This window comes from Onychostruthus taczanowskii, unplaced genomic scaffold, assembly GCF_017590055.1.
Source record: "Onychostruthus taczanowskii isolate IOZ18803 unplaced genomic scaffold, ASM1759005v1 scaffold442, whole genome shotgun sequence".
NCBI classification, from domain to species: domain Eukaryota; kingdom Metazoa; phylum Chordata; class Aves; order Passeriformes; family Passeridae; genus Onychostruthus; species Onychostruthus taczanowskii.
Window position 1 is genome coordinate 2,741 of NW_024501926.1, and position 22,401 is coordinate 25,141.

Sequence of the window (22,401 nt, forward strand, 5' to 3'; positions counted from 1 at the left end):
GGGAATTTTTTGGGGGATTTTTTAAGGTTTTTTGGGATTTTTTTAGGGATTTTGTTTTGGGTTTTTTTTGTTTGTTTTTTAGGGTTTTTTAGGATTTTTTGGGGGGTTTTTTGGGATTTTTAAAGGATTTTTGGGGTTTTCTTGGGATTTTTTTAAGGATTTTTTTGGGTTTTTTTGTTTGGTTTTTAGGCGTTTTTTAGGATTTTTTGGGGTTTTTTTTGGGGATTTTTTAAGGATATTTTGGGGTTTTTTGGGATTTTTTTTAGGATTTTTGGGGAGGTTTTTTTGGGATTTTTTTAGGAGTTTTTTAAGATTTTTTGGGTTTTTTTGGGGGGTTTTTTAAGGATATTTTGGGGTTTTTTGGGATTTTGGGGGGTTTTGTTTTGAGGTTTTTTGGGGTTTTTTTGTTTGGTTTTTGGGCGTTTTTTAGGATTTTTGGGGGGGGTTTTTTGGGATTTTTTTAGGAATTTTTGGGGTTTTTTGTTCTTCCCCTCTGACCCCTCCCCCACTCCCAAAATTTGGGAATTTTCATTTTTTTCCCTTTTGTTTTTTTTTATTTTCCAGGATCTCTGCGGCCCCTCCCCCCTCCAGGAGCTCCAAATTCCCGAATTTTCCCCCCAAATTCCCGAGGGGGGAGGGGGAACCCCAGCGCCCCCTCCCCCACTCTGCACAGGTCAGTGCTGCCCAAAATTGGGGGAAAAAACGAGAATTTTGGGAAAAAATATCAAAAAGTGGGGGAAAATGGGAAATTTTGGGGAAAAAAATTGGATTTTTGGGGAAAGAATGGTGGAAAAAATGGGGGAAAAATTGGAATTTTGGGAAAAAATGTGAAAAAGCGGGGGGAAAATGGGAAATTTTGGGGAAAAATGGGGAAAAAATTAGATTTTGGAAAAAAATGGGGGAAAAATTGGATTTTTGGAAAAAAAAAAGGAAAAAATGATGGGAAAATGGGGAAAAATTGGAAATTTATGGAAGAAATGGGGGAAAAACAGAAAAAAATTGGGGGGAAAGGGAAAAATGGATTTTTGGGGAAGAAAAAAGGGGAAAGAATGATGGAAAAATGGGGGGGAAATTGGAAATTTGGGAAAAAATATTTAAAAAGTGGGGGGAAAATGGGAGATTTTGTGGGAAAAAATGAGGGAAAAATTGGAAAAAATATTTAAAAAATTGAATTTTGGGATAAAAATGGGAAGAAATAGGAAAAAATGGGGAAAAAATTGGAATTTTGGAGGAAAAAAAGGAAAAAATTGTGGAAAAAAAGAGGGAAAATGGGGAAAAAATTGGAATTTTGGGGAAAAAAAGGGAAAGAATGGTGGAAAAATGGGGAAAAAATGAGGGAAAAAATGGAAAAATATTTTAAAAATGGAATTTTGGAGGAAAAAAGGAAAAAATTGTGGGAAAAATGGGGAAAAAATTGGAATTTTGGAGGAAAAAAAGGAAAAAATTGTGGAAAAAAAGAGGGAAAATGGGGAAAAAATTGGAATTTTGGGAAAAAACCCTGGAATTTAGGGGGTGAAATGGGGAAAAAAATTGGAATTTTGGGGGGAAAATGGGGGAAAAAAGGAAAGAAATTGGAATTCACAGGATTTGAAATTGAATTTTCATGTTAAAAATAATTTAAAATTAATATTTAACAGCATTTAAAATGATATTTTCACGTGAAGATTCAATTTACATTAAATTTTAATATTAAAATTAAGTTAAAATTAACGTTTAGCAGGATTATAAAATTCAAATTCAGCATAGAAATTAATTTTTAACACTTCAGTTAATTAAAAATTAACGTTTAAACAGGATTTCAAATTAATTTTTAACAGGATTGGACTCTGCCCTTGGATTGGTGAGGGCTGAGTTTGATTTTTTCCTCCTTTTTTTAAGAATTTTGTCTCTTTTTAAAGAGAATTTTCAGGAATTTTCAGGAATTCTTTCACCCTCAGTGAAATTTGGGGTGGAAACCTCAAATTTTAATTTTTTTCTCATTTTTAAAGCAATTTTGGGGCATTTTAATGAGATTTCTTTTTAATTTTAGGGATTTTTTTAAAGCAGGTTTTAATTTGCTTTTCCCCCACTTTTTCCCTGTTTTTAAATTAATTTTGGGGGATTTTTTGGATAATTTTATGAATTTTTATTTATTTCAATCACAAAGTTTCAATTCTTCTTTTGAGGAAGGATTTTGGGGGCACAAAAAGGGAATTTTGGGGCCTGAAATTTGGGAATTTTGGCTTTTTTGTGCCTCTAGTTTAGAAATAGTGAATTTTACATGATTGAAAATTGGAAATTTTGGCTTTTTTTGTGCCTCTAGTTTAGAAATAGTGAATTTTACATGATTGAAAATTGGAAATTTTGGCTTTTTTTGTGCCTCTAGTTTAGAAATAGTGAATTTTACATGATTGAAAATTGGAATTTTTGGCTTTTTTGTGCCCCTAATTTGAGAATTTCTATTTTTTTTCTGTCCAAAATTTAGGAATTGTGAGTTTTACATGCCTGAAAATTGGAATTTTTGGCTTTTTTGTGCCCCTAATTTGAGAATTTCTACTTTTTTCTGCCCAAAATTTAGGAATTGTGACTTTTATGTGCCTGAAAATTGGAAATTTTGGCTTTTTTGTGCCCCTAATTTGAGAATTTCTACTTTTTTGTGCCCAAAATTTAGGAATTGTGAGTTTTACATGCCTGAAAATTGGAATTTTTGGCTTTTTTGTGGCTCTAACTTAGGAATTTTTGACTTTTCCTCACCTTAAATTTGGGAATTTTGGCTTTTTTTGTGCCTTTAATTGAGAAATTGTCAATTTTCTGTGCCTAAAACTTGGGAATTTTGACTTTTCTTCACCCAAAATTCAGGAATTTTGACTTTTTTTGTGCCTCTAATTTAGGAACTGTGACTTTGGCACACCTGAAACGTGGGAATTGCCCATTTCCTCCATTTCTAACCTCATTTCTGACCCCAAATTCCCCTTTTTTCACCATTTTTAACCCTGAATTTCTGGTTTCCCCCTTTTCTAACCCCGTTTTTAACCCAAATTTTCTTTTTTTCCCTCCTTTTCCCCCAGCCCCAAGTGAAGGATGCTGAACAAGAGCAGCCCGAGCTCTGCTGACCCAAAAATTGGCAATTTTGCCTTTTTTTGTGCTCCTAATTTAAGAATTTTTGACCTTTTTTTACCTTTAAAATTTACAAATTATAACTTTTTCAGTTTTGGGTCTAATTTAGAAATTGTAACTTTTTTGTGCTTTTAATTTAGAAATTCTGACTTTTCCACACCTGAAAATTGGGAATTTTGGCTTTTTCTCCTCCAAATTCCAATAATTGCTCATTATCTCCCATTTCTAACCCCAAATTTCCCTTTTTCCCCATTTCTAACCCCAAATTTCCCTTTTCTCCCATTTCTAACCCCAAATTTCCCTTTTCTCCCATTTCTAACCCCAAATTTCCCTTTTCCCCCATTTCTAACCCCAATTCCCTCTCCCGCAGCCCCATGTGAAGGATGCTGAAGAAGAGCAGCCTGGCTCTGCTGGGTGCCGCGCTCTTCCTCGCCTGGAACGGGCTGCTGCTCCTCTTCCTCTGGGGCCGCCCCGGGGCCCCACCGAGCGCCCCGAACCCGCAGCTCGGCCCGGACTCGCGCCTGCTGCCGGCGCAGCTGCTGCAGCTGGCGCAGGACGCCGAGGCCGAGCTGCGCCTGCAGCGCGACCTGCTGCTGCAGATCCAGCAGCTGGGCCGGCTGCAGCGCCGCAGGACGCCGAAACCCGCCCGGAAAACGCCAAAACCGCCCGGAAAAGCGGCTGAAATCGCCGCCGAGCCGCCGGTGCTGCCGGTGCTGGTGCTGGCCTGCGACCGCAGCTCGGTGCGGCGCTGCCTGGATAAAATCCTGCGCTACCGGCCCAGCGCGCGGCGCTTCCCGGTGATCGTCTCGCAGGACTGCGGCCACGCCGAGACCGCCGCTGTCATCGCCTCGTACGGCGCGGCCGTGGCGCACATCCGGCAGCCCGACCTCGGCGACGTGCCGGTGCCGCCGGAGCACCGCAAGTTCCAGGGCTACTACAAGATCTCGCGGCACTACCGCTGGGCGCTGGGGCAGGTGTTCCGCACCTTCCGCTACCGCGCCGCCATCGTGGTGGAGGACGACTTGGAGGTGGCGCCGGATTTCTTCGAGTACTTCCAGGCGGTGCTGCCGCTGCTGCAGGAGGACCGCAGCCTGTGGTGCGCCTCGGCGTGGAACGACAACGGCAAGGAGGGCTTGGTGGACGCCGGCAGGGCCGAGCTGCTCTACCGCACCGACTTCTTCCCCGGTTTGGGCTGGCTGCTGCTGGCCGAGCTCTGGGACGAGCTGGAGCCCAAATGGCCGCCGGCGTTTTGGGATGATTGGATGCGGCAGCCCGAGCAGCGGCGCGGCCGGGCGTGCGTCCGGCCCGAGGTGTCCAGGACGATGACCTTCGGCCGCAAGGGCGTGAGCCACGGGCAGTTCTATGACCAGTACTTAAAGTTCATCAAACTCAACGACCGCTTCGTGCCTTTCACCCAAATGGACCTTTCTTACCTCAAAAAGGACGAGTACGAGCGATTCTTCCTGCAGCAGGTTTACTCCGCGCCCGAAATCCGCCTGGAGGAGCTGCAGAAGGATTCGGGGAGGGATTTGGGGGCGGTCAGGCTCCAGTACCGGGGCAGGGATTCCTTCAAGGCTTTGGCCAAAGCCTTGGGCTTGATGGACGACCTCAAATCCGGCGTCCCCCGCGCCGGCTACCGCGGCGTCGTCAGCTTCGTGTGCCGGGGCCGCCGCGTCTTCCTGGCCCCCCCCTCGGACTGGACGGGCTACGACCCCTCCTGGAGCTGAGGGTGGGATTTTGGGGGGGATTTCCCCCCTTTTTTTGGGGGGGTTTTGCAGAATAAAAGGTGAGGAAACGTGGGGGTTCCACCACCCCGCCCCCGCGCCGTTTGCATCACTGCCATTTGCATCCTGACATTGGTTTAAAAGTCCTTATCTCTAAATTTGGGGAAATTTTGGCTTTTTTTTGGGGGTGGGTTTGGCGCTGGCGGGGTTCAAGAGGCGGACGTGGGGCAGGGGTTTTCAGAATAAAAGGTGAAAAACGGGGGATTCTCCCCACAATCCCAGGTTTGTTTCGCTGCCACGTCCGTCTGAATCTCATCCCGAAATTCAGGAATTTAAAAAGTCCCTTTTGGGCTTAAATTTGGCTTTTTTGGGGGGCATATGGTGAAGGCAGAACATCCCCAAAGGAACCAACGGCAGGATTTGGTGACACCACCAAGTGCCCAAACGTGATTAAATTAACTCCAATCCAGGCGGGAATGCCCCGTGCCTTTTCCGGGGGGAGGAATTTTAGGAGGAAATGCTGAAATCTTGTAAACCACAAGCATGGAACCCCTCAGGAACAGGCCGGGGGTCCCACCTGGAGCCACTCAAACAGCTCCATGCCGCTCTCAGGGTCCTGCGGGGGCGTCCCTGCTCCATCCCCAACTCACCCACAGCCATTTCTTGGCCTCTGGAACATTCTGGGACATTCCAGGCCCATTCCTTCCCCCCACCATCTTGAGGCGTTACTCCCCACCTCACAGATCCCTTATATACCCCGCGCAGAGCCCGCCCCTCGCTGCCATTGGTTGATTTTCCCGCCCAAAACCCAGCGCTCGTTCTGATTGGCCGCACGCCCCGTCGCTCATCGTTTCCCGAGAGTTGATTGGCCAGGGCGGCGCTGAGGGGCCACCCCGCCTCGTCCCCTCACGGCGGCGGTCATGGCGCGGCCGCGGTCTCGGCGCGGATTTCGCAGGTTTTTATCGCCCTCGTTCTCTCGTTTATTGCGCGGTAAATGCTGGTGAAGCGCCCCCGGTGCCGCTCGTGTTCCCGTGGCACCGGCAGACCCCGGCCCTCCCCTGCTGCCCCGCACAGCGCCACAGCCGCGGCCTTTCCCGGTGCTCCCAGTCCGGACAGGGAGGAGGAGGAGGAGAGAGGGGGTGGGGATGAAGAACAGGAGGAGGAAGAGCAGGGTGAGGATGGAGATGGAGGAGGAGAAAGGGATGGGGATGAAGAAGAGGAGGAAGAGGAAGAGAACGGGCTGAGGATGGAGGTTGGAGATGGAGAATAGGAGGACAAGGAGGAGGAGAATGGGAAAGGGATGAAGAAGGGGAGGAAGAGGAGGAGAAGAGCGAGATGAAGAGGAGGAGAGCAGGATGGGGATGAAGAAGGGAAGGAAGAGGAGGAGAACGAGGTGAGGATGGAGATGGAGGAGGAGGAGGAGCGCGGGATGAGGATGAAGAGGAGGAGGGAGGGATGAGGAAGGAGATGGAGAAGAATGGAATATGGATGAAGAAGAGGAAGAGGAGAATGGAATAGGGACAAAGAAGAGGAGGAGAACAGAATAGGGATGAAGAGGAGGAGGAGAAGAACGGAATGGGGATGAAGAAATGGGAGAGGGATGAAGAAGGGGAGGAAGAGGAGGAGAAGAGCGAGATGAGGATGGAGATGGAGGAGGAGGAAAAGGGGGATGAGGAGGAGGACGAGAGCAGGATGGGGATGAAGAAGAGGAGGAAGAGGAGAAGAGCAGGATGGGGATAAGAACAGAATAGGGATGAAGAAGAGGAAGAGAAGAATGGAATAGAGATGAAGAAGAGGAGGAGAAGAAGAACGGAATGGGGATGAAGAATAGCAGAACAGAATAGGGATGAAGAGGAGGAGGAGAAGAACGGAATGGGGATGAAGAAGAGGAGGAAGAGGAGAAGAGCAGGATGGGGATGAAGAAGGGGAGGAAGAGGAGGAGAAGGAGAGGCTGAGGATGAAGAACAGGAGGAGGAGGAGCACAGGATGAGGATGAAGAGGAGGAGAGCGGGATGAGGAAGGAGATGGAGAAGAGGAGGAGAAGAATGGAATAGGGATGAAGAAGGAGATGAAGAAGAGGAGGAGGAGAGTGGGATGGGGATGAAGAAGAGGAGGAGGAGGAGAACGAAAGAGGAATGAAGAAGAGGAAGAGAATTAATGGAATAGGGATGAAGAGGAAGAGGAGGAGAATGGAGTAGGGATGAAGAAGAAGAGGAGAAGAACGGAATGGGGATGAAGAAGAGGAGGAAGAGGAGAACAGAAGAGGAATGAAGAGGAGGAGAACGGAGTAGGGATGAAGAGGAGGAGGAGAAGAGAACAGGGATGAAGAAGAGGAGGAAGAGGAGAATGGAATAAGGATGAAGAAGAGGAGGAGAACAGAATGGGGATGAAGAAGAGGAAGAGGAGAAGAACGAAATGAGGATGAAGAAGAGGAGAACGGATTAGGGATGAAGAAGAGGAGGAAGAGGAGAATGGAATAAGGATGAAGAAGAGGAGGAGAACAGAATGAGGATGAAGAGCAGGAGGAGGAGGAGGATGAAGAGCAGGAGGAGAACAGGAGGATGATGAAGAGCAGGAGGAGGAGGAGGACGAGGATGATGAAGAGGAGGAGGAGGAGGAGGAGAACAGAATGAGGATGAAGAGCAGCAGGAGGCCCCCCCCCAAAACCCCCCCCCAAAACCCCCCTCCCCAAAATCCCCCTTCCCAAAATCCTCCCCCAAAACCCCCCTCCCCAAAACACCCCAAAAAATCAAACCCGGGGGGCGAAACCCGTGGGTTTTAACGGCAAATCCTGCTGGGCCGGAGCCCCATCCAGCCTGAATTTGCCTTTTTTTGGTGCTTTTTGGTGTTTTTTGGTGCTTTTTGGTGCTTTTGGGGCAGATTTCCCCATCCCCAAGCCCAACATCGTGTCGCGGCTGGAGCCCGAGGAGGAGCTGGGGGTGCCGGACCCCAACGACTCCAAGGAGTGGGAGATCCTCAGGGTGGCCCCTGCAGGTGAGCTGGGACCCCTCCCCACCCTTTTCCCTTCTCCCCCAGACCCTTTTCTATTTATTTCCCATTTTTTTGTTTATTTCCCCTTTTTTTCCTCTAATTTTTTCCCCTAATTTTTCCCCCCAATTTCCTTTTTTTTCCAATCCCCATTTTCCCCTCTTGCCTTTTCCCCCTTTTCCCTTCATTCCCTTTTTTTTTCCATCCCCTTTTTTTTCCAATTTTCTTTTTTTCCCCATCTCCTTTTCCCCCCACAATCCAATTTTTTTTCCCCATCCCCTTTTTTTTTTTCCCCACTTTTCCCATTTCCCCATTATTTTCCCATTATTCCCCCCCTTTTTCCCCATTATTTCCCCCAAATTTTCCCCATTATCCCCCCTATTATTTTCCCCATTATTTCCCCATTGTTCCCCATTTCCCCTCCATTTTCCCCCATTATTTCCCCTATTTTCCTCCATCATTTCCACAATTTTTCCCAATTTCCCCCTTTTTTCCCAATTTCCCCCATTATTCCTCAATTTTTCCCAATTTCCCCCCTTACCCCCCCCCTCTTTTCCCCAATTCCCCCCAAAATCCCCCAATTTTTCTCAATTTCCCCCAAATTTTCCCCTTTATTCCCCCATAATTTCTTTAATTATTCCCCGCCGGGGGCGGGGCCGGCGCGGCGGTGGGCGTGGCCAGCCGGCCCCGCCCCCCAAGCCCTTCACCTGCCTGGCGTGCGGCAAGGGCTTCACGCGCAGCTCCAACCGCAACGCGCACCTGCGCACGCACCTGCCCCTGGGCCACGCCCCCCAGCGGGCCCGCCCCCTGCGCCAGGTGAGCCCGCGGCGCTTCGGGTGCGGCCAGTGCGGGCGGAGCTTCGGCCGCGGCGCCCACCTGAGCGCGCACCTGCGCGCGCACCTGGGCGAGCGGCCCTACACCTGCGCCGAGTGTGGGCGGGGCTTCAGCTACAGCTCCGCCTTCCTCAAGCACCGCCGCGCCCACGGGCAGCCGGAGGAGGAGGGGAGGAAGAGGAGGAGGAGGAAGGGCGCGCCCGGGCTCACCTGTGCCGGGCACACCTGTCCGCGCTGCGGGGCGGGGTTTGCAGACGGCCACGCCCTCCTGGCGCACCTGCACGGGCACGCCGCGGACACGCCCCTGGGCTGTGCCACGCCCGACGTGTGTGCCACGCCCCTGGGCTGTGCCACGCCCTACACCTGCGGGGATTGTGGGAAGGGCTTCGGGGGAAGCTCCGCCCTCATCCGGCACCAGCGGCTGCACCTGGGCTAGGAGGGACCAGAACCGGAACCGGAACCGGAACCGGAACTGGGACAGGGAAACTTCCGGAACTGGGACTGGGACTGGGACCGGAACCGGAACTGGAACTGGGACTGGGACTGTGACAGGGACCCAAACTGGGACAGGGAAACTTCTGGAACTGGAACTGGGAAACTTCTGGAACTGGAACTGGAACCGGAACTGGAACTGGAACTGGGACAGGGAAACTTCCAGAACTGGGACTGGAACTGGAACCGGAGCTGAAACCGGGACAGGGACCCAAACCGGGACAGGGAAACTTCTGGAACTGGAACCGGAACAGAGACTGGGAAACAACCGGAACTGGGACTGGGACTGAGACGGGGAAACTTCCAGAACCAGGATTGGAACTGGAACCGGAACTGGGACCGGGACTGGGAAATTTCTAGAATCAGGACCGGAACTGGGACAGGGACAGAGAAACTTCCAGAACCAGGAATGGAACTGGAACTGGGAGAGGGAACTTCCAGAAGCGGAACTGGAACTGGGACTGGAACCGGGACTGGGACTGGGACTGGGACCAGGACAGGGAAACTCTGGAACCGGGACCAGAACCCAGACCGGGAAACAGCCAAAACCAGGACTGGAGCCGGGAAACTGAGTGGAACCGGGACCAGAACCGGGACTGGGCAACACCCGGAACCGGAGCCCTCTGGACCCGGAACCGGAGCCCACTGGAACTGGAACTGGGGCCAGGACCAGAACCCGGAGTGGGACCAGCCAAAACCAGGACTGGAGCAGGGAAACTGAGTGGAACCGGAGCCCTCTGGAACCGGGACCGGGACCGGAACTGGAACCGGGACCAGAACGAGAACCTGGACTGGGAAATGGCCAAAACCAGGACTGGAGCCCTCTGGAACTGGAACCGGGACCAGGACTGGGAAACACCCGGAACCGGAGCCCTCTGGACCCGGAACTGGAACTGGAACTGGAACTGGGGCCAGGACCAGAACCCGGACTGGGACCAGCCAAAACCAGGACTGGAGCCGGGAAACTGACTGGAACCGGAGCCCACTGGGACCGGGACCAGAACCGGAACCGGGACCAGAACGAGAACCTGGACTGGGCAACACCCGGAACCGGAGCCCTCTGGAACTGGAACCGGGACTGGGAAACGGCCAAAACCAGGACTGGAGCCCTCTGGAACTGGAACTGGAACTGGAACTGGAACCGGGACCAGGACCAGAACCGGGACTGGGCAACACCCGGAACCGGAGCCCTCTGGACCCGGGACCGGAACTTGGAGCGCTCCAGAACCGGGAGGGTTCCAGTGCCAGAACTGTGACCGAGGAACTTCCAGAACCTTCCAGAACCGGGACCCCCCGGAACCAGAACTGAACCCCCCGGGTGGGGCAGGGGACGCGGGGGGGGTGTTCCTGTGCCCGCCACGGAGTTTGGGGGGACCCCGGACCCTCGGGAAGCCAGCCCCGACCCCAAAATCCATCACGGACCCCCCAAAATCCAGCCCCGACACCAAAACCCAGCCCCGACCCCCCAAAATCCATCCGGGACCTCCCAAAATCCATCCCGGACGCCAAAATCCATCCAGGAACCCCCAAATCCATCCCGGATTCCCCAAAATCCATCCCAGACCCCAAAATTCATCCCGGATGCCAAAATCCATCACGAACCCCCCAACACCCAGCCCGGACCCCAAAACCCATCCCAAAATCCATTCTAGACCCCGAAATCCATCCCAGACCCCCCCGAAATCCATCCCAGACCCCCCAAAATCCATTCCAGACCCCCCAAAATCCATCCCGGACCTCCCAAAATCCATCCCTGACCCCCCAAATCCATCCCGGACCCCCCAAAATCCATCCCGGACCCCCCAAACCCATTCTGGACCCCAAAATTCATCCCAGACACCAAAATCCATTCCAGACCTTTGGGAATCGATTCCTGACCCCCCAAAATCCATTCTGGACCCCAAAATCCATTCCGGACCCCCCAAATCCATTCAAGAGCCCCCCAAAATCCATTCGGGACCCCAAAATCCATCCCGGACCCCCCAAAAATCCATTCCTGACCCCCAAAATTTCCATCCCGGACCAACCAAAATCCATCCCAGGGAAGGAGGCGGCGGGGAGGGGGAGGGGCGCGGGGGGCGGCGAGCCCCGCAACGGCTGCGGGGGGTGCGGGCTGGCCGGACACCGGAGTGACCACCGGAGTGACCACTGCCGGAGTGACCACAGCATTGACCACGGGAGTGACCGCGGGAGTGACCACCGCCGGAGTGACCAGTGCCGGAGTGACCACCGGAGTGACCGCGGGAGTGACCACCGGAGTGACCGCGGGAGTGACCATCGGAGTGACCACTGCGGGAGTGACCGCGGGAGTGACCATCAGAGTGACCACTGCGGGAGTGACCGCGGGAGTGACCATCAGAGTGACCACGGGAGTGACCAGTGCCGGAGTGACCGCGGGAGTGACCACCGGAGTGACCACGGGAGTGACCATCAGAGTGACCACCGGAGTGACCACGGGAGTGACCAGTGCCGGAGTGACCGCGGGAGTGACCATCGGAGTGACCAGTGCCGGAGTGACCACACGAGTGAGCACCAGAGTGACCACCGGAGTGACCATGGACACAGGAGTGACCACCGGAGTGACCGCGGGATTGACCATCGGAGTGACCACGGACACAGGAGTGACCACGGGAGTGACCACAGCACTGACCACTGCCAGAGTGACCACCACAGTGACCATGGACAGGGGAGTGACCACAGGAGTGACCATGGCCGCAGTGACCACAGCACTGACTACAGGAGTGACCACAGACACGGGAGTGACCATGGACATAGGAGTGGCCACAGGAGTGACCGCGGGAGTGACCACGAGAGTGACCGCAGCCACGGGAGTGACCACTGTGGTGACCAAGGGAGTGACCACGGCCACAGGGGTGACCACTGTGCTGACCACGGCTCCGGACACAGCCCTGACCATCGCAGCGGTCAGTGGGGCCACTCCGGACAGCTGGACATCAGTAATGGTCAGCAGGAGCACAGCAGCGGTCAGCGAGGTGGCCACAGACAGAGGAGTGACCACAGCAGCGGTCAGCGGGGCGGCTCCGGACAGAGGAGTGACCACAGCAGCGGTCAGCGGGGCGGCTCCGGACAGAGGAGTGACCACAGCAGCGGTCAGCGGGGCGGCTCCGGACAGCCGGACACGGCCGGCGATGACCAGCACCCCCCCCAGAGCAGCGGTCAGCAGCAGGGCAGCGATGACCACAGCGGTGACCACAGCGGTGACCACAGCAGTGACCACAGCGATGACCACAGCGGTGACCGAGCCGACTGCCCCCACGCCGGTGCTGAGCCCGGGGGTGACCACTGTCCACTCAGCTGCCCAGACTGCGGCCAAAGTTTCACCCTGAGCGTCCAGCGGCAGCGCCGCGGCCACACCGCACTGACCGGGACTGGCCAGGCCACAGTGACCAGAACCAGCCAGGCCACGCTGACCAGAACTGGCCACGCCACGGTGACCAGCACCGGCCGGAGCCGCGGTCACACCGCACTGACCAGTGCTGGCCGGAGCTGTGGCCACACCCCACTGACCAGCACCAGCCACACCAAGGTGACCAGCTCTGGCCAGAGCTGTGGCCGGGCTGCACTGACCAGTACCAGCCAGGCCACGCTGACCAGAACCAGCCAGGCCACGCTGACCAGAACCAGCCATGCCACGCTGACTGTCCCCGGCCGGAGCTCTGGCCACACCACACTGACCAGAACTGGCCGGAGCTGTGGCCGGGCTGCACTGACCAGTACCAGCCAGGCCACGCTGACCAGCCCTGCCCAGGCCACGCTGACCAGTACTAGCCAGGCCACGCTGACCAGTACCAGCCAGGCCACGCTGACCAGTACCAGCCAGGCCACGCTGACCAGAACCAGCCAGGCCACGCTGACCAGAACCAGCCAGGCCACGCTGACCAGCCCTGCCCAGGCCACGCTGACCAGTACCAGCCAGGCCACGCTGACCAGTCCTGCCCAGGCCACGCTGACCATCGCCCGCCGGCCGCACGAGTGCCTGGACTGCGGCAAATCCCTGCAGCCGCGCCGCCGCTCCGGCCAGTCCGGTCACTCTGTCCACTCCGGCCGCTCCGGCCGCAGGCCCGCGGCGCCGGGCGTCCCCAACACGTGCGGCGAGTGCTGGCAGAGCTTCGGGCAGAGCTCGGACCTGGCCAAGCACCTGCGCATCCACACGGGCGAGAAGCCGTACGCCTGCGGGCACTGCGGCAAGCGCTTCAACGTCAGCTCCAACCTGATCCGGCACCGGCGCATCCACACCGGGGAGCGGCCGTACGGCTGCGCCGACTGCGGCAAGAGCTTCACCGACAAGTCCACGCTGAGCCAGCACCGGCGCACGCACACCGGGGAGCGCCCGTACGCCTGCGGGCTCTGCGGCAAGAGCTTCAGCCGCAGCTCGCACCACCGGCGCCACCAGCGCACCCACGCCGGGGGAACCGGGGGTGCTGGGGGTGCTGGGGGCACCGGGGGGGTGACGCAGCTCTGGGGGTTCCCCAGCCAGGCTTGCTGAGAGGGTTTTGGTCAGGAAAATTAAAGAGAATTTGGAATATTGGGGATTTTTGGTGTTTGCTGGTCGTGGTTCCGGTGTCTTGGTCCCAGCCCAAATCCCAGTTCTGATCCCAATCCCAGTCCCAATCATGATCCCAGTCCCAGTTCTGATCCCAGTCCAATCCCAGTCCCAGACTTGGTCCCATCCCATCCCAGTCCATCCCAGCCCCATCCCATCCCAGTCCATCCCAGCCCCATCCCATCCCAGTCCATCCCAGCCCCATCCCATCCCAGTCCATCCCAGCCCCATCCCATCCCAGTCCATCCCAGCCCCATCCCATCCCAGTCCATCCCAGCCCCATCCCATCCCAGTCCATCCCAGTCCCATCCCATCCCAGCCCCGTTCCCCTGCGGGCTCTGCGGCAAGAGCTTCAGCCGCAGCTCGCACCACCGGCGCCACCAGCGCACCCACGCCGGGGGAACCGGGGGTGCTGGGGGTGCTGGGGGCACCGGGGGGGTGACGCAGCTCTGGGGGTTCCCCAGCCAGGCTTGCTGAGAGGGTTTTGGTCAGGAAAATTAAAGAGAATTTGGAATATTGGGGATTTTTGGTGTTTGCTGGTCGTGGTTCCGGTGTCTTGGTCCCAGCCCAAATCCCAGTTCTGATCCCAATCCCAGTCCCAATCATGATCCCAGTCCCAGTTCTGATCCCAGTCCAATCCCAGTCCCAGACTTGGTCCCATCCCATCCCAGTCCATCCCAGTCCCATCCCATCCCAGCCCCGTTCCCCTGCGGGCTCTGCGGCAAGAGCTTCAGCCGCAGCTCGCACCACCGGCGCCACCAGCGCACCCACGCCGGGGGAACCGGGGGTGCTGGGGGTGCTGGGGGCACCGGGGGGGTGACGCAGCTCTGGGGGTTCCCCAGCCAGGCTTGCTGAGAGGGTTTTGGTCAGGAAAATTAAAGAGAATTTGGAATATTGGGGATTTTTGGTGTTTGCTGGTCGTGGTTCCGGTGTCTTGGTCCCAGCCCAAATCCCAGTTCTGATCCCAATCCCAGTCCCAATCATGATCCCAGTCCCAGTTCTGATCCCAGTCCAATCCCAGTCCCAGACTTGGTCCCATCCCATCCCAGTCCATCCCAGTCCCATCCCATCCCAGCCCCGTTCCCCTGCGGGCTCTGCGGCAAGAGCTTCAGCCGCAGCTCGCACCACCGGCGCCACCAGCGCACCCACGCCGGGGGAACCGGGGGTGCTGGGGGTGCTGGGGGCACCGGGGGGGTGACGCAGCTCTGGGGGTTCCCCAGCCAGGCTTGCTGAGAGGGTTTTGGTCAGGAAAATTAAAGAGAATTTGGAATATTGGGGATTTTTGGTGTTTGCTGGTCGTGGTTCCGGTGTCTTGGTCCCAGCCCAAATCCCAGTTCTGATCCCAATCCCAGTCCCAATCGGCGGCTCCGGACAGCCGGACACGGCCGGCGATGACCAGCACCCCCCCCAGAGCAGCGGTCAGCAGCAGGGCAGCGATGACCACAGCGGTGACCACAGCGGTGACCACAGCAGTGACCACAGCGATGACCACAGCGGTGACCGAGCCGACTGCCCCCACGCCGGTGCTGAGCCCGGGGGTGACCACTGTCCACTCAGCTGCCCAGACTGCGGCCAAAGTTTCACCCTGAGCGTCCAGCGGCAGCGCCGCGGCCACACCGCACTGACCGGGACTGGCCAGGCCACAGTGACCAGAACCAGCCAGGCCACGCTGACCAGAACTGGCCACGCCACGGTGACCAGCACCGGCCGGAGCCGCGGTCACACCGCACTGACCAGTGCTGGCCGGAGCTGTGGCCACACCCCACTGACCAGCACCAGCCACACCAAGGTGACCAGCTCTGGCCAGAGCTGTGGCCGGGCTGCACTGACCAGTACCAGCCAGGCCACGCTGACCAGAACCAGCCAGGCCACGCTGACCAGAACCAGCCAGGCCACGCTGACCAGTGCCAGCCAGGCCACGCTGACCAGCCCTGCCCAGGCCACGCTGACCAGAACCAGGCAGGCTGCAGTGACCAGTACCAGCCAGGCCACGCTGACCAGCCCTGCCCAGGCCACGCTGACCAGTGCCAGCCAGGCCACGCTGACCAGAACCAGCCAGGCCACGCTGACCAGAACCAGCCAGGCCACGCTGACCAGTGCCAGCCAGGCCACGCTGACCAGCCCTGCCCAGGCCACGCTGACCAGAACCAGGCAGGCTGCAGTGACCAGTACCAGCCAGGCCACGCTGACCAGCCCTGCCCAGGCCACGCTGACCAGTGCCAGCCAGGCCACGCTGACCAGAACCAGCCAGGCCACACTGACCAGTGCCAGCCAGGCCACGCTGACCAGCCCTGCCCAGGCCACGCTGACCGTCGCCCGCCGGCCGCACGAGTGCCTGGACTGCGGCAAATCCCTGCAGCCGCGCCGCCGCTCCGGCCAGTCCGGTCACTCTGTCCAGTCCGGCCGCTCCGGCCGCTCCGGCCGCAGGCCCGCGGCGCCGGGCGTCCCCAACACGTGCGGCGAGTGCTGGCAGAGCTTCGGGCAGAGCTCGGACCTGGCCAAGCACCTGCGCATCCACACGGGCGAGAAGCCGTACGCCTGCGGGCACTGCGGCAAGCGCTTCAACGTCAGCTCCAACCTGATCCGGCACCGGCGCATCCACACCGGGGAGCGGCCGTACGGCTGCGCCGACTGCGGCAAGAGCTTCACCGACAAGTCCACGCTGAGCCAGCACCGGCGCACGCACACCGGGGAGCGCCCGTACGCCTGCGGGCTCTGCGGCAAGAGCTTCAGCCGCAGCTCGCACCACCGGCGCCAGGCCACACTGACCAGTGCCAGCCAGGCCACGCTGACCAGCCCTGCCCAGGCCACGCTGACCGTCGCCCGCCGGCCGCACGAGTGCCTGGACTGCGGCAAATCCCTGCAGCCGCGCCGCCGCTCCGGCCAGTCCGGTCACTCTGTCCAGTCCGGCCGCTCCGGCCGCTCCGGCCGCAGGCCCGCGGCGCCGGGCGTCCCCAACACGTGCGGCGAGTGCTGGCAGAGCTTCGGGCAGAGCTCGGACCTGGCCAAGCACCTGCGCATCCACACGGGCGAGAAGCCGTACGCCTGCGGGCACTGCGGCAAGCGCTTCAACGTCAGCTCCAACCTGATCCGGCACCGGCGCATCCACACCGGGGAGCGGCCGTACGGCTGCGCCGACTGCGGCAAGAGCTTCACCGACAAGTCCACGCTGAGCCAGCACCGGCGCACGCACACCGGGGAGCGCCCGTACGCCTGCGGGCTCTGCGGCAAGAGCTTCAGCCGCAGCTCGCACCACCGGCGCCACCAGCGCACCCACGCCGGGGGAACCGGGGGGGCTGGGGGTGCTGGGAGCACTGGGATGGGGGCTGGGGGCACCGGGGGGGTGACGCAGCTCTGGGGGTTCCCCAGCCAGGCTTGCTGAGCGGGGTTTTGGTCAGGAAAATTAAAGAGAATTTGGAATATTGGGGATTTTTGGTGTTTGCTGGTCGTGGTTACGGTGTCTTGGTCCCAGCCCAAATCCCAGTTCTGATCCCAATCCCAGTCCCAATCATGATCCCAGTCCCAGTTCTGATCCCAGTCCAATCCCAGTCCCAGACTTGGTCCCATCCCATCCCAGTCCATCCCAGCCCCATCCCATCCCAGTCCATCCCAGCCCCATCCCATCCCAGTCCATCCCAGCCCCATCCCATCCCAGTCCATCCCAGCCCCATCCCATCCCAGTCCATCCCAGCCCCATCCCATCCCAGTCCATCCCAGTCCCATCCCATCCCAGCCCCGTTCCCCTGCGGGCTCTGCGGCAAGAGCTTCAGCCGCAGCTCGCACCACCGGCGCCACCAGCGCACCCACGCCGGGGGAACCGGGGGTGCTGGGGGTGCTGGGGGCACCGGGGGGGTGACGCAGCTCTGGGGGTTCCCCAGCCAGGCTTGCTGAGAGGGTTTTGGTCAGGAAAATTAAAGAGAATTTGGAATATTGGGGATTTTTGGTGTTTGCTGGTCGTGGTTCCGGTGTCTTGGTCCCAGCCCAAATCCCAGTTCTGATCCCAATCCCAGTCCCAATCATGATCCCAGTCCCAGTTCTGATCCCAGTCCAATCCCAGTCCCAGACTTGGTCCCATCCCATCCCAGTCCATCCCAGTCCCATCCCATCCCAGCCCCGTTCCCCTGCGGGCTCTGCGGCAAGAGCTTCAGCCGCACCAAATCCCAATCCCATCCCAGTCCCAGTTTCAATCCCAATCCCAGTCCCAATCATGATCCCAGTCCCAGTTTTGGTCCCAGTCCCATCCCAATCCCAGTCCCAGTTTCGATCCCAATCCCAGTCCCAATCATGATCCCAGTCCCAGTTCTGATCCCAGTCCAATCCCAGTCCCAGACTTGGTCCCATCCCATCCCAGTCCATCCCAGCCCCATCCCATCCCAGTCCATCCCAGTCCCATCCCAGCCCCAGTTTCGATCCCAATTCCAGTCCCAATCATGATCCCAGTCCCAGTTCTGATCCCATCCCATCCCAGCCCCGTTCCCCTGCGGGCTCTGCGGCAAGAGCTTCAGCCGCAGCTCGCACCACCGGCGCCACCAGCGCACCCACGCCGGGGGAACCGGGGGTGCTGGGGGTGCTGGGGGCACCGGGGGGGTGACGCAGCTCTGGGGGTTCCCCAGCCAGGCTTGCTGAGAGGGTTTTGGTCAGGAAAATTAAAGAGAATTTGGAATATTGGGGATTTTTGGTGTTTGCTGGTCGTGGTTCCGGTGTCTTGGTCCCAGCCCAAATCCCAGTCCAGCCAGGCTTGCTGAGCGGGGTTTTGGTCAGGAAAATTAAAGAGAATTTGGAATATTGGGGATTTTTGGTGTTTGCTGGTCGTGGTTACGGTGTCTTGGTCCCAGCCCAAATCCCAGTCCCATCCCAGTTCTGATCCCAGTCCCAATCTTGGTCCCCGTCCCACTCATCATCCCGGTCCAAATCCCAGTCCCAGTGCCACCATCTTGGTCCCTGTCCCAGTCTTGGTCCCAGCCCAAATCCCAATCCCAGTCCCAATATTCGTCCCAGTCCCATCCCAGTCCCAGTCCCTATCCCAATCCTGGTCCCAGTCCCAATCATGATGCTGGTGCAAATCCCAGTCCCATCCCAGTGCCAATCCCAATCCCAGTCCCAATCCCAATCCCAGTCCCAGTTCCAGTTCTGATCCCAGTTCCAGTCCCAGTTCTGGTTCCAGCCCAAATCCCAATCCCAATCCCAGTCCCAGTCCCATCCCAGTCCTGATCTTTGTCCCAGTCCCAATCCCAATCCCAGTCCCAGTCCCAGTCCCAGTTCCACAATCCCAGTCCCAATCCCAGTCCTGATCTTTGTCCCAATCCCAATCCCAGTCCCAGTCGGACCATTCCCAATCATCCCATCCCAATCCCAATCCCAGTCCCAGTCCCAGTCCCAGTCCTGATCCCAGTCCCATCCCAGTCCCCCCAGTTCCCCGGACCCCAGGACCCTCCCCCTTTGATGACATCATCCCCACCCCGATGACGTCACAGTGATGTCACAGCACCCCACATTTTGGGGGGGATTTTGGGGGGGTTTATTAAAAGCCGGGGGGGCCCCGAGCGGGGCCGGGAGGGAAATTTGGCAAAATCCGCGCCCCCCCCCCAAAATAAATACACAGCATCGAGGGGGCGGGGCTTGGCTGCAGCAGCCAATCAGCACTGGCCACGCCCGGCCACGCCCCCACCGGGGGTCACGGCCTCGTCCGCTGTGGGGCAGTCGGGATCACCCCGGGGTCACTCCGGACACCACTTGGGGGTCAGTCCGGGCCCCACTTGGGGGTCAGCCCCACATCCTGCCATGGGTCAGTCCGGGCCCCACTTGGGGGTCAGCCCCACATCCTGCCATGGGTCAGTCCAGGCCCCACTTGGGGGTCAGTCCAGGCCCCACTTGGGGGTCAGCCCCACATCCTGCCATGGGTCAGTCCAGGCCCCACTTGGGGGTCAGTCAGGGCCCACTTGGGGGTCAGTCCGGGCCCCACTTGGGGGTCAGTTTGTCCCCACTTGGGGGTCAGTTTGGGCCCCGCTTGGGGGTCAGCCCCACATCCTGCCATGGGTCAGTCCGGGCCCCACTTGGGGGTCAGTTCCTGCCCCTCTTAGGGGTCAGTTGTGGCCGCACTTGGGGGTCAGCCCCACATCCTGCCATGGGTCAGTCCAGGCCCCACTTGGGGGTCAGTCCGGGCCCCACTTGGGGGTCAGTTTGTCCCCACTTGGGGGTCAGTTTGTCCCCACTTGGGGTCAGTTTGTTCCCACTTGGGGGTCAGTCCAGGCTCCACTTAGGGGTCAGTTTGTCCCCACTTGGGGGTCAGTCCAGGCCCCACTCGTGGCTCAGCTCCTGCCCCTCTCAGGGGTCACTCTGTCCCCACTTGGGGGTCACTCTCCCCACTTGGGGGTCAGTCCCTGCCCCACAGCCGGGTCCCCCGGGGGGCTGCAGGGCCGGGGGTCACTGCGGGGTCCCCCCGTGGGTCACTGCCAGACACTGGGGGTCACCCCAGGGGTCCGTGGGGTGCCGGGGGTCACTCCGGGCGGCTCTGGGGTCACTCCGGGTCACCACTGGACGCTGTGGGTCACTCCGGGCGGCCGTGGGGCTGCGCTGGTCACTCCGGGGGTCACTCCGGGGGTCACTCTGTTGGTCACTCTGATGGTCACTCTGGGGGTCACTCCGGGGGTCACTCCGGGGGTCACTCTGATGGTCACTCTGATGGTCACTCCGGGGGTCACTCCGGGGGTCACTCTGATGGTCACTCCGGGGGTCACTCAGGCTTGGGGGGCTCCGTTGGTCACTCAGGGTGGTTGTGGGGCTGTGCTGGTCACTCCGGGGGTCACTCTGCTGGTCACTCCGTGGGTCACTCCCGTGGTCACTCCGTTGGTCAGGGGGCGTGGGCGGGGCGCTGTGCTGGTCACTCCCCTGGTCACTCCGTTGGTCACTCGGCTGGTCACTCCCGTGGTCACTCCCCTGGTCACTCCGTGGGTCACTCCGTGGGTCACTGCCCTGGTCACTCCCCTGGTCACCCCGTTGGTCACTCCCGTGGTCACTCCGTGGGTCACTCCGTGGGTCACCCCATGGGTCACTCCGTTGGTCACTCCCCTGGTCACTCCGTTGGTCACTCCGTGGGTCACTCCCCTGGTCACTCCGTTGGTCACTCCGTTGGTCACTCCCGTGGTCACTCAGTGGGTCACTCCGTTGGTCACTCCCCTGGTCACTCCCCTGGTCACTCCCGTGGTCACTCCCCTGGTCACCCCGTTGGTCACTCCGTTGGTCACTCCCGTGGTCACTCCCCTGGTCACCCCGTTGGTCACTCCGTTGGTCACTCGGCTGGTCACCCCGTTGGTCACTCCGTTGGTCACTCCCGTGGTCACTCCGTGGGTCACTCTGTTGGTCACTCCATTGGTCACTCCGTTGGTCACTTGGCTGGTCACTCCATGGGTCACTCCCCTGGTCACTCCGTGGGTCACCCCTCTGGTCACCCCTCGTGTCCGGCCCCGCGGGCGGGGTGCTGTGCTGGTCACTCCTGTGGTCACTCCGTGGGTCACTCCCCTGGTCACTCCGTTGGTCACTCAGGGTGGTTGTGGGGCTGTGCTGGTCACTCTGATGGTCACTCTGTTGGTCACTCGAGGGGTCACCCCGCTGGTCACTTGGCGCGGGTGGGGCGCTGTGCTGGTCACTCCAGGGGTCACTCCCGTGCTCACTCAGCTGGTCACTCCCCTGGTCACTCCGTGGGTCACTCCGTGGGTCACTCCTGTGGTCACTCCCGTGGTCACTCCGTGGGTCCCTCCCCTGGTCACTCCCGTGGTCACTCCGTGGGTCACTCCCCTGGTCACCGCTCGTGTCCGGCCCCGCGGGCGGCGCACTGTGCTGGTCACTCCGTGGGTCACTCCCGTGGTCACTCCGTGGGTCACTCCGTTGGTCACTCGGCTGGTCACTCCCGTGGTCACTCCCCTGGTCACTCAGCTGGTCACCCCTCGGGTCACCCCGGGGGTCCGGCCCCGCGGGCGGCGCGCTGTGCTGGTCACTCCCGTGGTCACTCCGTTGGTCACTCGGTTGGTCACTCCCGTGGTCACTCCCGGGGTCACCCCTGGTGTCCGGCCCCGCGGGCGGCGCGCGCAGCTCGGCCGAGAGCGCCTCGAAGGCGCGCAGCATGGCGCCGCGCACGCGCTCCGTCAGCGCCGGGACGTCGGCCGGGCCCAGGCCCCGCGTGGGCAGCGGCGGCAGCACCTGGATCACGCACTGCCCTGGGGAGGGGTCAGCCCGGACACCGGGACCCCAGACCCACAGAGACCCCAGACCCACAGCCACGGGGGGACCCAGAGCCGGGGACAGACCCCAGACCCATAGAGAGACCCCAGAGCCACGGGGGGACCCCAGACCCAGAGCCACGGGGGGACCCAGAGCCACGGGGGGACCCAGAGCCACAGAGAGACCCCAGAGCCACAGAGACCCCAGACCCATAGAGAGACCCCAGAGCCACGGGGGGACCCCAGACCCAGAGCCACGGGGGGACCCAGAGCCACGGGGGGACCCAGAGCCACAGAGAGAAGCCCCCCATAGCCCCCCAGCCCCCACCCCCCCGTACCTGGGCCTGCACGGCCAGGTGGAAGGCGCCGCGCTTGAAGGGCAGCATGGAGCCGCTGTGGTTGCGCGTGCCCTCGGGGAACACCCACACGCGCACCTGTGGGGCAGGGCGGTTGTGGGGCTGCCCCACAGCTGCCCCGGAGCCGCCCCA

General features: G+C 58.7%; 3 protein-coding genes across 4 annotated transcripts; 2 read left to right on the top strand and 1 right to left on the bottom strand.

Annotated features, from left to right (window-relative positions):
- The first annotated feature begins 560 nt into the window (after window positions 1–560).
- Window positions 561–4,988, top strand: MGAT1 (alpha-1,3-mannosyl-glycoprotein 2-beta-N-acetylglucosaminyltransferase). Of its 2 annotated transcripts, XM_041414266.1 has the most exons (3): window positions 572–673; window positions 1,818–1,840; window positions 3,467–4,988. In XM_041414266.1, the coding sequence occupies exon 3, from the start codon at window positions 3,480–3,482 to the stop codon at window positions 4,821–4,823; it is 1,344 nt and encodes a 447-aa protein (XP_041270200.1). In that variant the 5' UTR covers window positions 572–673; window positions 1,818–1,840; window positions 3,467–3,479; the 3' UTR covers window positions 4,824–4,988. The 2 variants fall into 2 exon arrangements, with proteins under 2 accessions (XP_041270199.1, XP_041270200.1); XM_041414265.1 differs by lacking the exon at window positions 1,818–1,840 and having other exon boundaries at window positions 561–673.
- Window positions 4,989–5,814: 826 nt separating this feature from the next.
- LOC121341062 (hornerin-like) lies at window positions 5,815–17,130 on the top strand. Its single transcript, XM_041414264.1, has 5 exons — window positions 5,815–5,992; window positions 7,701–7,814; window positions 8,458–9,072; window positions 11,176–13,105; window positions 15,528–17,130. The coding sequence occupies exons 1-5, from the start codon at window positions 5,815–5,817 to the stop codon at window positions 17,077–17,079; spliced, it is 4,389 nt and encodes a 1,462-aa protein (XP_041270198.1). The 3' UTR covers window positions 17,080–17,130.
- A 2,581-nt stretch (window positions 17,131–19,711) lies between these two features.
- On the bottom strand, window positions 19,712–22,398 carry LOC121341061 (clumping factor A-like; the record flags this gene model as incomplete). Its single annotated transcript, XM_041414263.1, has 3 exons — window positions 19,712–20,376; window positions 20,425–21,981; window positions 22,250–22,398. Coding segments are annotated over 3 exons (1,962 nt in total), but the record flags the coding sequence as incomplete, so codon positions are not given.
- Window positions 22,399–22,401: the final 3 nt, after the last annotated feature.